General features: G+C 40.5%; 1 protein-coding gene across 2 annotated transcripts in view; it reads left to right on the top strand.

Moving 5' to 3' along the window:
* Positions 1–12,727, top strand: part of LOC139370602 (echinoderm microtubule-associated protein-like 6) — a 56,353-nt gene that overhangs the window by 32,528 nt on the left and 11,098 nt on the right. Inside the window, exons 31-39 of one of the 2 annotated variants that reach the window (XM_071110187.1) lie at positions 2,389–2,409; positions 2,752–2,766; positions 3,199–3,372; positions 3,484–3,692; positions 4,665–4,822; positions 5,711–5,825; positions 6,403–6,591; positions 7,509–7,681; positions 11,005–11,167. In XM_071110187.1, the coding sequence (XP_070966288.1) occupies positions 2,389–2,409; positions 2,752–2,766; positions 3,199–3,372; positions 3,484–3,692; positions 4,665–4,822; positions 5,711–5,825; positions 6,403–6,591; positions 7,509–7,681; positions 11,005–11,167 (1,217 nt within the window). The remainder of the gene's footprint in view (positions 1–2,388; positions 2,410–2,751; positions 2,767–3,198; positions 3,373–3,483; positions 3,693–4,664; positions 4,823–5,710; positions 5,826–6,402; positions 6,592–7,508; positions 7,682–11,004; positions 11,168–12,727) is intronic. The other variant, XM_071110188.1, reaches the window with a different exon arrangement.

Raw genomic sequence — 12,727 nt, 5'->3', positions numbered from 1 at the left:
GGTTTGGCTTTGTTTTATCGGCATTGGTGTTGTTTTGTGAGCACAGTTCTTTCTTTTTTTGCTACATTGTATCAGATTTGTGGAAGATACTTTGGGTCAAAGAGTGAATGCAAATTTTGCTCAAAGGGCTTTTAATTGGCATTTAGTGTGAGTCTTCAATTGTGTTTTTACTCTTGCTCTTCAGAGGACATACTAAGCACCCTGTTTTTGGGCTTCTGAGTGGTGCAGCAGTCTAAGGCACTGCATCTCAGTGTTAGTGTGTTACTACAGACCCTGGTTCGATTCCAGGCTGTATCACAACCGGCCGTGATTGCGAGTCCCAAAGGGAGACGGACAATTGGCCCAACGTCGTCCGGGTTAGGGTTTGGCCAAAGTAGGCAATCATTGTAAATAAGAATTTGTTCTTAACTGACTTGCCGAGTTAAGTAAAGATTAAATAAAACATTAAAATATATATACAGTTGAAGTCAGAAGTTTACATACACCTTAGCCAACTACATTTAAACTCAGTTTTTCACTTTTCCTGACATTTAATCCTAGTAAAAATTCTCTGTCTTAGGTCAGTTAGGATCACCACTTTATTTTAAGAATGTGAAATGTCAGAATAATAGTAGAGAGAATTATTTATTTCAGCTTTTATTTCTTTCATCACATTCCCAGTGGGTCAGAAGTTTACATACACTTAATTAGTATTTGGTAGCATTGCCTTTAAATTGTTTAACCTGGGTCAAACATTTTGGGTAGCCTTCCACAAGCTTCCCACAATAAGTTGGATGAATTTTGTCTCATTCATCCTGACAGAGCTGGTGTAACTGAGTCAGGTTTGTAGGCCTCCTTGCTCGAAAACACTTTTTCAGTTCTGTCCACAAGTTTTCTATGGGATTGAGGTCAGGGCTTTGTGATGGCCACTCCAATACGTTGACTTGGTTGTCCTTAAGCCATTTTGCCACAACTTTGGAAGTATGCTTGGGGTCATTGTCCATTTGGAAGACCCATTTGCGACCAGGCTTTAAATTCCTGACTGATGTCTTGAGATGTTGCTTCAATATATCTATATAATTTTCCTCCCCTCATGATGCCATCTATTTTGTGAAGTGCACCAGTCCCTCCTACAGCAAAGCACCCCCACAACAGGATGCTGCCACCCCCACAACAGGATGCTGCCACCCCCGTGCTTCACGGTTGGGATGGTGTTCTTCGGCTTGCAAGCCTCCCCCTTTTTCCTCCAAGCTTAACAATGGTCATTATGGCCAAACAGTTCTATTTTTGTTTCATCAGACAAGAGGACATTTCTCAGAAAAGTACGATCTTTGTCCCCATGTGCAGTTGCAAACCGTAGTCTGGCTTTTTTATGGTGGTTTTAGAGCAGTTGCTTCTTCCTGGCTGAACAGTCTTTCAGGTTATGTCGATATAGGACTCGTTTTACTGTGGATATAGATACTTTTGTACCTGTTTCCTCCAGCATCTTCACAAGGTCCTTTGCTGTTGTTCTGGGATTGATTATCACTTTTCGCACCAAAGTACGTTCATCTCTAGGAGACAGAACGCGTCTCCTTCCTGAGTGGTATGATGGCTGCGTGGTCCCATGATGTATATACTTGCGTACTATTGTTTGTACAGATGAACGTGCTACCTTCAGGCATTTGGAAATTGCTCCCAAGGATGAACCAGACTTGTGAAGGTCTACAATTATTTTGGCTAATTTCTTTTGATTTTCCCATAATGGAAGCAAAGAGGCACTAAGTTTGAAGGTAGGGCTTGAAATGCATCCACAGGTACAACTCCAATTGACTAAAATTTTGGAAATTAGCCTATCAGAAGCTTCTAAAGCCATGACATAATTTTCTGGAATTTTTCAAGCTGTTTAAAGGCACCGTCAACTTAGTGTATGTAAACTGGAATTGTGATACAGTGAATTATAAGTTAAATAATCTGTCTGTAAACAATTGTTGGAAAAATGACTTGTCATGCACAAAGTAGATGTCCTAATCGACTTGTCAAAACTATAGTTTGTTAACAAGAAATCTGTGGAGTGGTTGAAAAACGAGTTTTAATGACTCCAACCTAAGTGTATGTAAACTTCCGACTTCAACTGTATATATTGATATGCAAATAAGGGGCACTAATGTCAAGCAGTTTTCAATACTTCTCAGTTTACAATAAGTTCAAAATCTTTAGCTGTGTCCTTGAGAGCCCAGGATTGAATGTGTGTTACAGGGCGATTCTTGATGCACAATAATGCTGTCACATGACTGTTGCATATTTTTTTTTACATCTGTGCCACGCAGAGCATTTGAAGTGGTCACTTTCATGCCAAATGTCATCCTTACCCATTGCTCTTGTTACTTTTGACGCTTCCTCATTTCACCATTGTCCACTCCATAACAGGTGATGTCACCGACCTGCCAGGTAAGATGGTGGCATTTATTCTTCATGTCTTATTTACTTTGGTTTCAATTCCGGGTCATGTTCATTAAGCACCAAATGGAAGAAAACGCACTGAAACAGGGAGGGTCTGAAATTTTCCAGTAAGAAACCCTAATTTCCAAATGTTTTAAAGCACTTTCTTTTGCTTGCCCTAATGAACATCATCCTGTTTATTTCAGTGTAACTAACACAAACGTGGCATGTCCATTGAAAGCATAACCCATCCCAAAATGTTTTATTTATAGTTGATATTTTTGACTTGCAGAAGAAAAATTCTAATCTTTTTTCAAAACTCTGTGGTATAATTTACTGCTTTTTGTGTAGAGTTGGAAATTGGTGGTGAGTATTGACTTGAGTACTGTATTGTAGCTTGTCAACCTGCCAGTGTCAGTGATTATTAATTGATGAATGAAGTCTTACTATGAATGAATCCTTGCTTAGCCCTTCTTGTGAGCATGCCGAAGTAGTTAAGCAAGCCACTCATGGTTCTTGTACTGTACTGTATATGGTAAGTCACTTACCAATATTGCCCCTTGTACTAGTACCAGTTTATGCATGTAGATGCCAGACCGGGACCTACCCTTAGTGAATTAGACGTGACCCGTTATAAAGTAATCTTGTACGACTGGATTGTCCTCAACATGTCCACCCTTCCCATCTTCCTCCTTGACCCTCAAACCCTTTGTTGTGACTGAGATGTGACCTCTTGAGGCGTGGTGCTTTGAGTACTCAAGGTCATTGTAAAGCTGCGGGACTGCTTTTTGCCTGCAGGCCTCGCCCCCTCCATCCACGTGTGGGACGCAATGAGCAAACAGACGCTGTCTGTATTACGGTGTTCACACGCAAAGGGGGTGGGCTACGTCAACTTCAGTGCCACGGGCAAGCTGCTGCTGTCGGTAGGGGTGGAGCCTGAGCACACCATCACCGTCTGGCGCTGGCAGGAAGGTAACAAGGCAACTCTATTTGATTTTTAAAAAAGACGAATAGATGGATGGATGGGACGAATTAAACTCTATTGGGTCTAACAACTTTAATTCATGTTTTTCTATTCCATAGGCACCAAAGTGACCAGTAAGGGCCGCCATGCCGACAGGATCTTTGTGGTGGAGTTCAGGCCTGACTCGGACACCCAGTTTGTGTCGGTGGGAATCAAGCATATCAAGTTCTGGACCCTAGTGGGAGGTTCCCTCATGTACAAGAAAGGTGTGATCGGTGCAGTGGAAGACGGCAGGATGCAGACCATGTTGTCTGTGGCTTTCGGTGCTGTGAGTACCACCTAGCTCACTTTTTGACCACATCGAGGATATATTGGTAGGAATAACACATCCTTTTTACCTCGGATTGGTGAAGTTAGTATAAACGTTTATAGTCAGCAGATCAATTGCTTAAAAACACATCAAAATCTCTCACGAACACGTACATTACCAGTCAAAAGTCCAGGGTTTTCTTTATTTTTACTATTTTCTACATTGTAGAATAATAGTGAAGACATCAAAACTATGAAATAACACATATGAAATCATGTAGTAACCAAAGAATTGTTAAACAAATCTAAATATATTTTATATTTGAGATTATTCAAAGTAGCCACCCTTTGCCTTGATGACAGCTTTGCACATTCTCCACAAAATGTGTTAAAAGTCAAGGGGTCTGAATACTTTCCGAATGCACTGGACATATTACTCCCAGATTCCACATTCATTTCCAATAGTATTCCAATTCAGGTAAAAACTACTTTAACGGGTCCAAAAACTTGCTGGGTTTGATTTACTTTGATATACCAGAAATTGTAAAAACAGGTTTGTGCTAAAGTACATTTGATGACATCATAATGACGGAAAAATATTTGCCTACTTTAGCAACGTCGTCATATTTCCAGGCCGCTATTCTGTAATTTAGATGAAGCGTCATTAGTCCCCATTCAGAATGACCGGGCATCAGTCCACTTTTGGGCATCAGTCCATTTTTGGGCACCACTATAGCAGGTGTCTCTTTAGAACGGTCATAATAATGGCATGACGCGACAGAGTGACGGAGGTGCAACCCATGAATATTATTGAAGGTCTGCCATGTCTTGTGGATGTCATGGAGTCTTTGCTTCAAAAACGCTGTCTTTGTATTTGAGAGGAGTTACATCTCCTTAGTCCCGCCCCTCAGCTGTATACCAAAATAAGTGATGTTTTTTTTCTGCTCAAAGACTGTACCTTTTAATGAGAGTTTTGTCATTGTTCTGACAGAATAACCTCACATTTACCGGTGCCATAAATGGTGATGTGTATGTGTGGCGAGAGCACTTTCTGGTACGGGTGGTGGCCAAAGCACATACGGGGCCTGTTTTCACCATGTACACCACACTCAGGGATGGCCTCATCGTGACTGGAGGGAAGGAGAGGCCGTGAGTACTCTGACTTTTATCTTTCTTGATTCTTGCTCACAGTTTACATAACATGTGAGCGAGACATGGGTTACCTGATACAGGATATAAAATAAAACATTTTATTTTTTACACTGTATTGTTTAAAGTTAAATTGATTGTTAAAAAGTGCAGTGCAGGGATTGATGATGCATACACAAATAAAAGAGATCAGGTTAATTTGCTATTCTTCACTCATCTAAAAACATGATCTAAAACCATGCATAAAGCAAGAAGTAGTGTGATCATGAAGTGTGATGCAATGTAAAAGGAAAACAGTAACATGTGTTTTTTTTAAAAGCTGTGTGTGCGTGTGGTCGTTCTATTCAAATGAATTCCTTTTTTTTAAACATTTAGACATGCATAGATCCACCAGACTCGACATGACAAGGGAAGGACTTATTGCACAACAGTCAAAACAGCAAAAGACGACTAAAGAAAATGCGTACATAAAACTCGACAAACATTAACGACATCACACTTGCTCAGACACACGTCGCCACCGTATCAGAACTTATCCATTTTTGTTCAATGTTTCATTTATTTCTGATATTGTTTCTTATCTATTCATACAACCAACAGCCATTGGTTTCAGCCACCGTTTGTTTCCAAGACTCTGGCCAATATGGCTTCAGTCTGTAGCTAGATTTTTTTCAATATTTAAATAACGAAACATTTGATTCTTCCATTCAAATTAATTCAATTCAACATACTTTACTCCACCCAAAGGGGCAATTATTAATTGTATTAATCCCCGAGTGACAAGTGAACAACAACATGACAACAGGAAGAACATAACACAACATATAGCATACAGTACATGACATAAACTCACACACAGTAAATTTGATTTGTGTGTGTCCTTAACAGGACTAAGGAGGGCGGAGCAGTTAAGTTGTGGGACCAGGAGATGAAGCGCTGTAGGGCGTTCCAGCTGGAGACTGGGCAGACAGTGGAGAATGTTCGGTCCGTGTGCCGGGGGAAGGTAGGGTCCTGTGTTCTTCCCACTTCTACGAACTATCAATGTCTGCTTTGTGATACTTGATTGCTGAACTGGACCCCTATAATCTCACTATAGACACTCATATAGGGGTGAATCCTAACTTCCACTTGGTCATGCAATGTCAACGGGAGACTAATTGAAAATTCGATTTAATTTGGATTTGTCCCGTAGAGAGGATTGGATAGATATTAGATGGTAATAGCTTAATCTTGACTTCTAATTGGCTGGGTGGAAATGTATCAATGAAGTAGGGGCTAGGGATCAATTACCAATTCTGAAGAAGAGTTGCTTTTGTTTCCCTAATGTGCTTTGGGAAGGCTTTTTACAAAAATATTGTGCACAGAAAAATATATACACTTTCTTAATTTTATCCTGGAACATGCTAGCATACATTTATTATATGCACTTTAACATTACTATTCTCTTTAATGTAGTTTATACTGAGTATCTGTAGGTATTATCATGATTGATTGTACTGTAAATTGAGAAATACTATAATACCACGTTCATTCAAGGAATAACCCCACGTTTATTTTTTTATTTCACCTTTTTAATCCAGGGTAAAATCCTTGTGGGAACTAAAGATGGTGAGATCATTGAGGTGGGCGAAAAGAATGCCGCCTCCAACACCATGATCAACGGACACACACAGGGGCGAATCTGGGGACTAGCTACTCACCCCTCAAAAGACATGTTCATTTCTGCCAGCGATGACGGCACCATCCGCATATGGGACCTGGCAGATAAGGTGAGTGAGACGGATGGAGAACAGTTTTTGCCTTTTTAGGCCTGAAATGCATGTTCGATGCAGCTGTTTGTTGGTGTGGGGAGTAATGTTAACCCTGTGTTTGCCATTGTTGTTCTGAATCCACTGCCCCTCGTCAAGTTCGCCACCCCTTCCCCCACCCCCGTCCGTTGGTCTGCCCTGCACTGTAAGCTATTGATGGATTTTTATTGATCTCAGATTCTCAGTGTCGAAGGCTGTCATTTAGATCATTTGTGCGGTATTAGAAAATATTTTCCCAAAGTCTCCAGTCATGTAAAATGACGTAGAATTGCATGAAATGCGTTTAGAAAAGGGAAACATTTTTCCAGATCTTAGGCTACTAATAATGGTCCCTATTTTTGCAACTGATTTAAGCGCCTCTACATTACTCTATGCCACCACGCAAATATGATGACACGCATGCAATGCTTTATTATTTAAAAGATTATCTGGTACCACAGAGCTCTCCAGGTCTCCCACCTCCCGATTTACAAATAAAGCATTGAACACAGATAGTCTAGACTCTAGCTACTGTAACCACCATATGCTAAAATATCCACACAAGCCACTAGCCAGCCTGCCATGCATCATGAGTAAGAACATTATTAATATTAGGCTATATTATAAAGTTATTATTTGAGAGCATTGAAGATAAATCATAATCAATTATGTCAATCATGTCTTTTAGGAGGCACTGTAACTAGTTTGCTTACAATTTGTGATGAGTGAGTGTGTTGCAGAAATAAATATGCATGTACAAAAACAAAAATCAAAATAATAAATCGCTACAGAAGTATGTTATGTTAGTATGTTGTGAATTGTTTCATTTTGAGCAGTAAAGACTATGCATGGCCCTGCTCCTTGGTACTGTTACTGTCTTTTTGTTCTTTCACTCCTAGAAACTTCTAAACAAAGTCAGCTTAGGCCACCCAGCCAAATGCACAGCCTACAGCCCCAATGGAGAGATGGTGTCCATAGGCATGGAGAACGGAGAGTTTATCATCCTCCTGGTCAACTCCTTAACAGTGTGGGGCAAGAAGAGAGATCGGAGTGTGGCCATCCAAGACATTCGGTGAGCCCAACCTAGGACCCTTATATTTCAAGGTGGTTGAGGAGATAGGTTGTATTTGAGTAATTTGTTTCTTAAAAAAAAAAATCTGGATCGAAACAAAAATAAACTATGACAAGACCGGAAATGTACACTGAGTGTACAAAACATCAGGAACGGCTTCCTAATATTGAGTTGCTCCATTTTGCCCTTAGAACAGCCTCAATTTGTCGGGGCATGGACTCTACAAGGTTTCAAAAGCGTTCCACAGGGATGCTGGCCCATGTTGAGTCTAACGCTTACCACAGTTGTCAAGTTGGCTGGATGTCCTTTGGGTGGTGGACCATTCTTGATACACTCGAGAAACTTGTCAAAGACTCCAGTCCCCCAAGTCATAGACTGTTCTCTCTGCTACTGCACAGCAAGCGGTACCGGAGCGCCAAGTCTAGGTCCAAAAGGTCTAGGTCCAAAAAACAGCTTCTATCCCCAAGCCATAAGACTGCTGAACAATTAATCAAATGGCCACCCGGACTATTTACATTGACACCCCCCCCTTTTGATTTTACACTGATACTTGCTGTTTATTATCTATGCAAAGTCATTTTTTACTTTAGTTTATTTAGTCAATATTTTCTTAACTGTAGTACTTGAACTGTATTGTTGTTTAAGGGCCTGTAAGTAAGTATTTCACGTTAAGGTCTACCTACACTTGTATTCGGCGCATGTGACAATTTTTAAAGATTTGATTTGAAATGTTGAGCGTGAAAAACCCAGCAGAATTGCAGTTCTTGACACATTCAAATCAGGGTGCCTGGCAAACTACCATCCCCCGTTCAAAGGCACTTAAATATTTTGTCTTTCCCATTCACCCTCTGAATCGCACACATACACAATCCATGTCTCAATTATCTCAAGGATTAAAAATCTGACTTTGACCTGTCTCCTCCCCTTCATCTACAGTGATTTGAAGTGGCTTTAACAAGTGTAATCAGTAAGGGATCATAGCTTTCACTTGGATTCACCTGGTCGTGGAAAGAGCAGAGTACACTCATTGTATTTAACTAAAATTGAACCATAATAGTATTGATCAATTTGTCGAAATATTGTGGGGATGGAGTTTGGAAAGTTGCAGGTTAAGGTTGTGCTGAAGCCATAGTTTGGTTCTCTAGTCACTCTGTTGTTGGTAATTGTCTGGTCACCAGTTTAGTTCCATTTATATGAGGCAAATTGTATTATGAAAACATATTATGTTTCGCTTAAGAATGTCAAACCTTGAATACTACAGATATTCACGGGTTGCATGTTTCGTCACAATATTGTTTTGAACATTCGTCTACTCAATGCATCGTCAATGAGCACAGAGGAAGATTTCATCAAAAGTGCATTACAGTGGCCCGGAAATACAACTAAATTCAACAGGAAGCAAATAATTAGTAGGAAAAACTTTTGTCATCATTTTGATGTCGCCAGATTGACTTTAGATGCAGTATAATGTTAGCTAGCTAGCTAAAATAGATGGGAGGCCACCGGATTTTAGCTAGCTAACATTAGCATTGCTAGTTATTTTTGACAAACCTAGCTAATGACAACATTGACAACTGTCTAAAGTAAATTTGACCACATGATGACGCTGGCATAGTTGTTTCCTACTAAATATTTGACTTATTTAGCAATGTCATCGTATTTCCAGGCACTATAGTGTAATTTAGACAACAGTAGTTAGCCTCCCTCTAGAAGGACTGGGTTTTCACCACTTTAGGGCACCCCTATGGCGCCACCGGTAGAGGGCGGCTTGAGAATGTTCATAACAATGGCATGACGTGACTGAGGTGCAACCTAATGAATACAGTGCCTTCAGAAAGTATTCACACCCCTTGACTTTTTCCACATTTTCTTACAAAGTGGGATTAAAATGGATTTCATTGTAATTTTTGGGTCAACGATCTACACAAAATACTCTAGAGTCAGTGGAAGAAAAATGTATGGAAAATAAAACACTAATACTGTATATTTTGATTAAATCAGTATTCAACCCCCTCAAGTCAATACATGTTAGAATCACTTTTGGCAGTGATTACAGCCGTGAGTCTTTCTGGGTAAATCTCTATGAGCTTTGTAAACCTAGATTGTATAATATTGGTTATTGATACTAGACAGCCATTTTCAGTCTTGCCATATACAGTGGGGCAAAAAAGTATTTAGTCAGCCACCAATTGTGCATGTTCTCCCACTTAAAAAGATGAGAGGCCTGTAATTTTCATCATAGGTACACTTCAACTATGACAGACAAAATGAGAAGAAACAAAATCCAGAATCACATTGTATAATTTTTAATGAATTTATTTGCAAGTTAAGGTGGAAAATAACTATTGTTGTTCGTTTCGATGTATCTGTTTCTTTGTCAAGCATATCAGAATACTGATCAATAAATAGTTCCAGATTCCCTATATTATCCAGAATGCTTTGCTTTGTAGTTATCAGCTAATCCTCAATTTTTGTTATTAATTCATAGGACAAAGTGTGCCTACCATGCTGCCACCTGTCACGTCATCACCCTCTAGAGCCCCCTGACTAGTTGTTTTGATACAGCATCCAAAGTGTAATTAATAACTTCACCATGCAAAGGTACATTCAATGTCTGCTTTTTTTTTTTACCCGTCTACCAATACATGCCCTTCTTCATACGGCAATGGAAAACCTCCCTGATCTTTGTTTTTGATCCTGTGCATGAAATTCAATGCTTAACCTTACAAATCATTTTATGTGTGGGGTACAGAGATGGGGTAGTCATTAAAAAAAACATATTAAACACCATTATTGAACACAGAGTGAGTCCATGCAACTTATTGTCTGACTTGTTCAGAACATTTTTACTCCTGAAGTTATTTAGGCTTTGCCACAACAAAGGGGTTGAATACTTAGTGACTGAAGACATTTCAGCTTTTAGTTTTCGATTAATCTGTACAAATTTCTAAAAATATAATTCCACTTTGACATTATGGGGTTTCGTGTGTAGATCAGTGACAAAAAAAATCTAAATTGAATGAATTTTAAATTTGGGATGTAACAACAAAATGTGGAAAAAGTCAAAGGGTGTGAATACTTTCTGAAGGCACTGTATCATAGAACGCAAGTACTTATTGCATTTGAAAATGTCAATGAATGCATTTGCTCCATTGTTTGCCTTTTTATTTGGAGTCCCACTCTTTAATCTCCTACTCTTTATGCACATTTGTTGATTTTTTTTTCCATTGAGCTTGCTTTTTTGTCCAGGACTAGGCTTAATCTATGTCCGGGAAACTGGCCCATACAGTATGGGATTAATCAGGTCATTCTTTGTTATAAAGATTCAGCCCGGACAACCGTCTGCTAGCAGTGGGCTCTGTGGACAACGCGGTGGACTTCTACGACCTTACTCTGGGTCCTTCACTCAACCGTATTGGCTACTGCAAGGACATTGCTGGATTTGTCATCCAGATGGACTTTTCGGCTGACAGCAAGTACATCGAGGTAAGACGGGATAATATTTTCATGCTTAAATATTTGCAGAGAAAAATAGAGACATAATTGATCAAATGGAAAGAGCACTCCTCAATCTATGTTTCTGTGCACTGCGACCCCTCACATTAGTTGTTGTAAACTGAGAGGTGGATCTTGGCAAATTACTATTACCAGTCTGTTCAACCTTTGTTTTGTATCGTCTGAGATTCCTAAAGATTGGAAAGCTGCCACGGCCATCCCCCTCTTCAAAGGGGGAGACACTCTAGACACAAACTGCTAAATACCTATATCTACCCTACCCTGCCTTTCCAAGGTCCTCGAAAGCCAAGTTAACAACCATTTCGAATTCCATCGTACCTTCTCCGCTATGCAATCTGGTTCCCGAGCTGGTCACGGGTGTACCTCAGCGACGCTAAAGGTCCTAAATGATATCATAACCACCATCGATAAAAAACAGTACTGTGCAGCCTTCTTCATCGACCTGGCCAAGGCCTTCGACTCTGTCAATCACCCCATTCTTATCGGCAGACTCAACAGCCTTGGTTTCTCAAATTACTGTCTCACCAGGTTCACAAACTACTTCTCAGATAGAGTTCAGTGTGTCAAATTGGAGGGGCTGTTGTCTGGACCTCTGGCAGTCTTTATGGGGGTGCCACAGGGTTCAATTCTCGGGCCGACACTTTTCTCTGTATATATCAATGATGTCGCTCTTACTGTGGGTGATTCTCTGATCCACCTCTACACAGACAACACCAACACCATACTGTATACATCTGGCCCTTCTTTGGACAGTGTTAACCTCGAAACGAGCTTCGATGCCATACAACACTCCTTCTGTGGCCTCCAACTGCTCTTAAACGCTAGAACAACAAAATGCATACTCTTCAAACGATCGCTGCCGGCACCCACCCGCCTACCTAGCATCACTACTCTGGACGGTTCTGACTTAGAATATGTGGACAACTCTAAATAGCTAGGAGTCTGGCTAGACTGTAAACTCTCCTTCCAGACCTGTTTTAAGCATCTAAAATCCAAAAGTACATCTAGAATCGGCTTCCTATTTCGCAACAAAGCCTCCTTCATTCATGCCCTCGTAAAACTGACTATCCTGCCTATCCTTGACTTCGGCATTGTCATTTACAAAATATCCTCCAACACTCTACTCAGCAAATTGGATGCAGTCTATCACAGTGCCATCTGTTTCGTCACCAAAGCCCCATATATTACCCACCACTGTGACCTGTATGCTCTCGTTGGCTGGTTCTCGCTACATATTCGCCGCCAAACCCACTGGCTCCAGGTCATCTATAAGTCTTTGCTAGGTAAAGTTCCGCCTTATCTCAGCTCACTGGTCACCATAGCAACACCCACCCGTAGCACGCGCTACAGCAGGTATATTTCACTGGTCATCCCCATAGCCAACACCTTCTTTGGTCGCCTTTCCTTCCAGTTCTCTGCTGCCAATGACTGGAACGAATTTCAAAAATCACTGAAGTTGGAGACTTTTATCTCCCTCACAAGCATCAGCTGTCAGAGCAGCTTACCGATCTCTGCAGCTGTACACAGCCC

This window comes from Oncorhynchus clarkii, chromosome 17, assembly GCF_045791955.1.
Source record: "Oncorhynchus clarkii lewisi isolate Uvic-CL-2024 chromosome 17, UVic_Ocla_1.0, whole genome shotgun sequence".
Lineage (NCBI taxonomy): Eukaryota > Metazoa > Chordata > Actinopteri > Salmoniformes > Salmonidae > Oncorhynchus > Oncorhynchus clarkii.
Note: the sequence above shows the minus strand (reverse complement) of the source record. Positions and strands in the feature narration are given on the sequence as shown.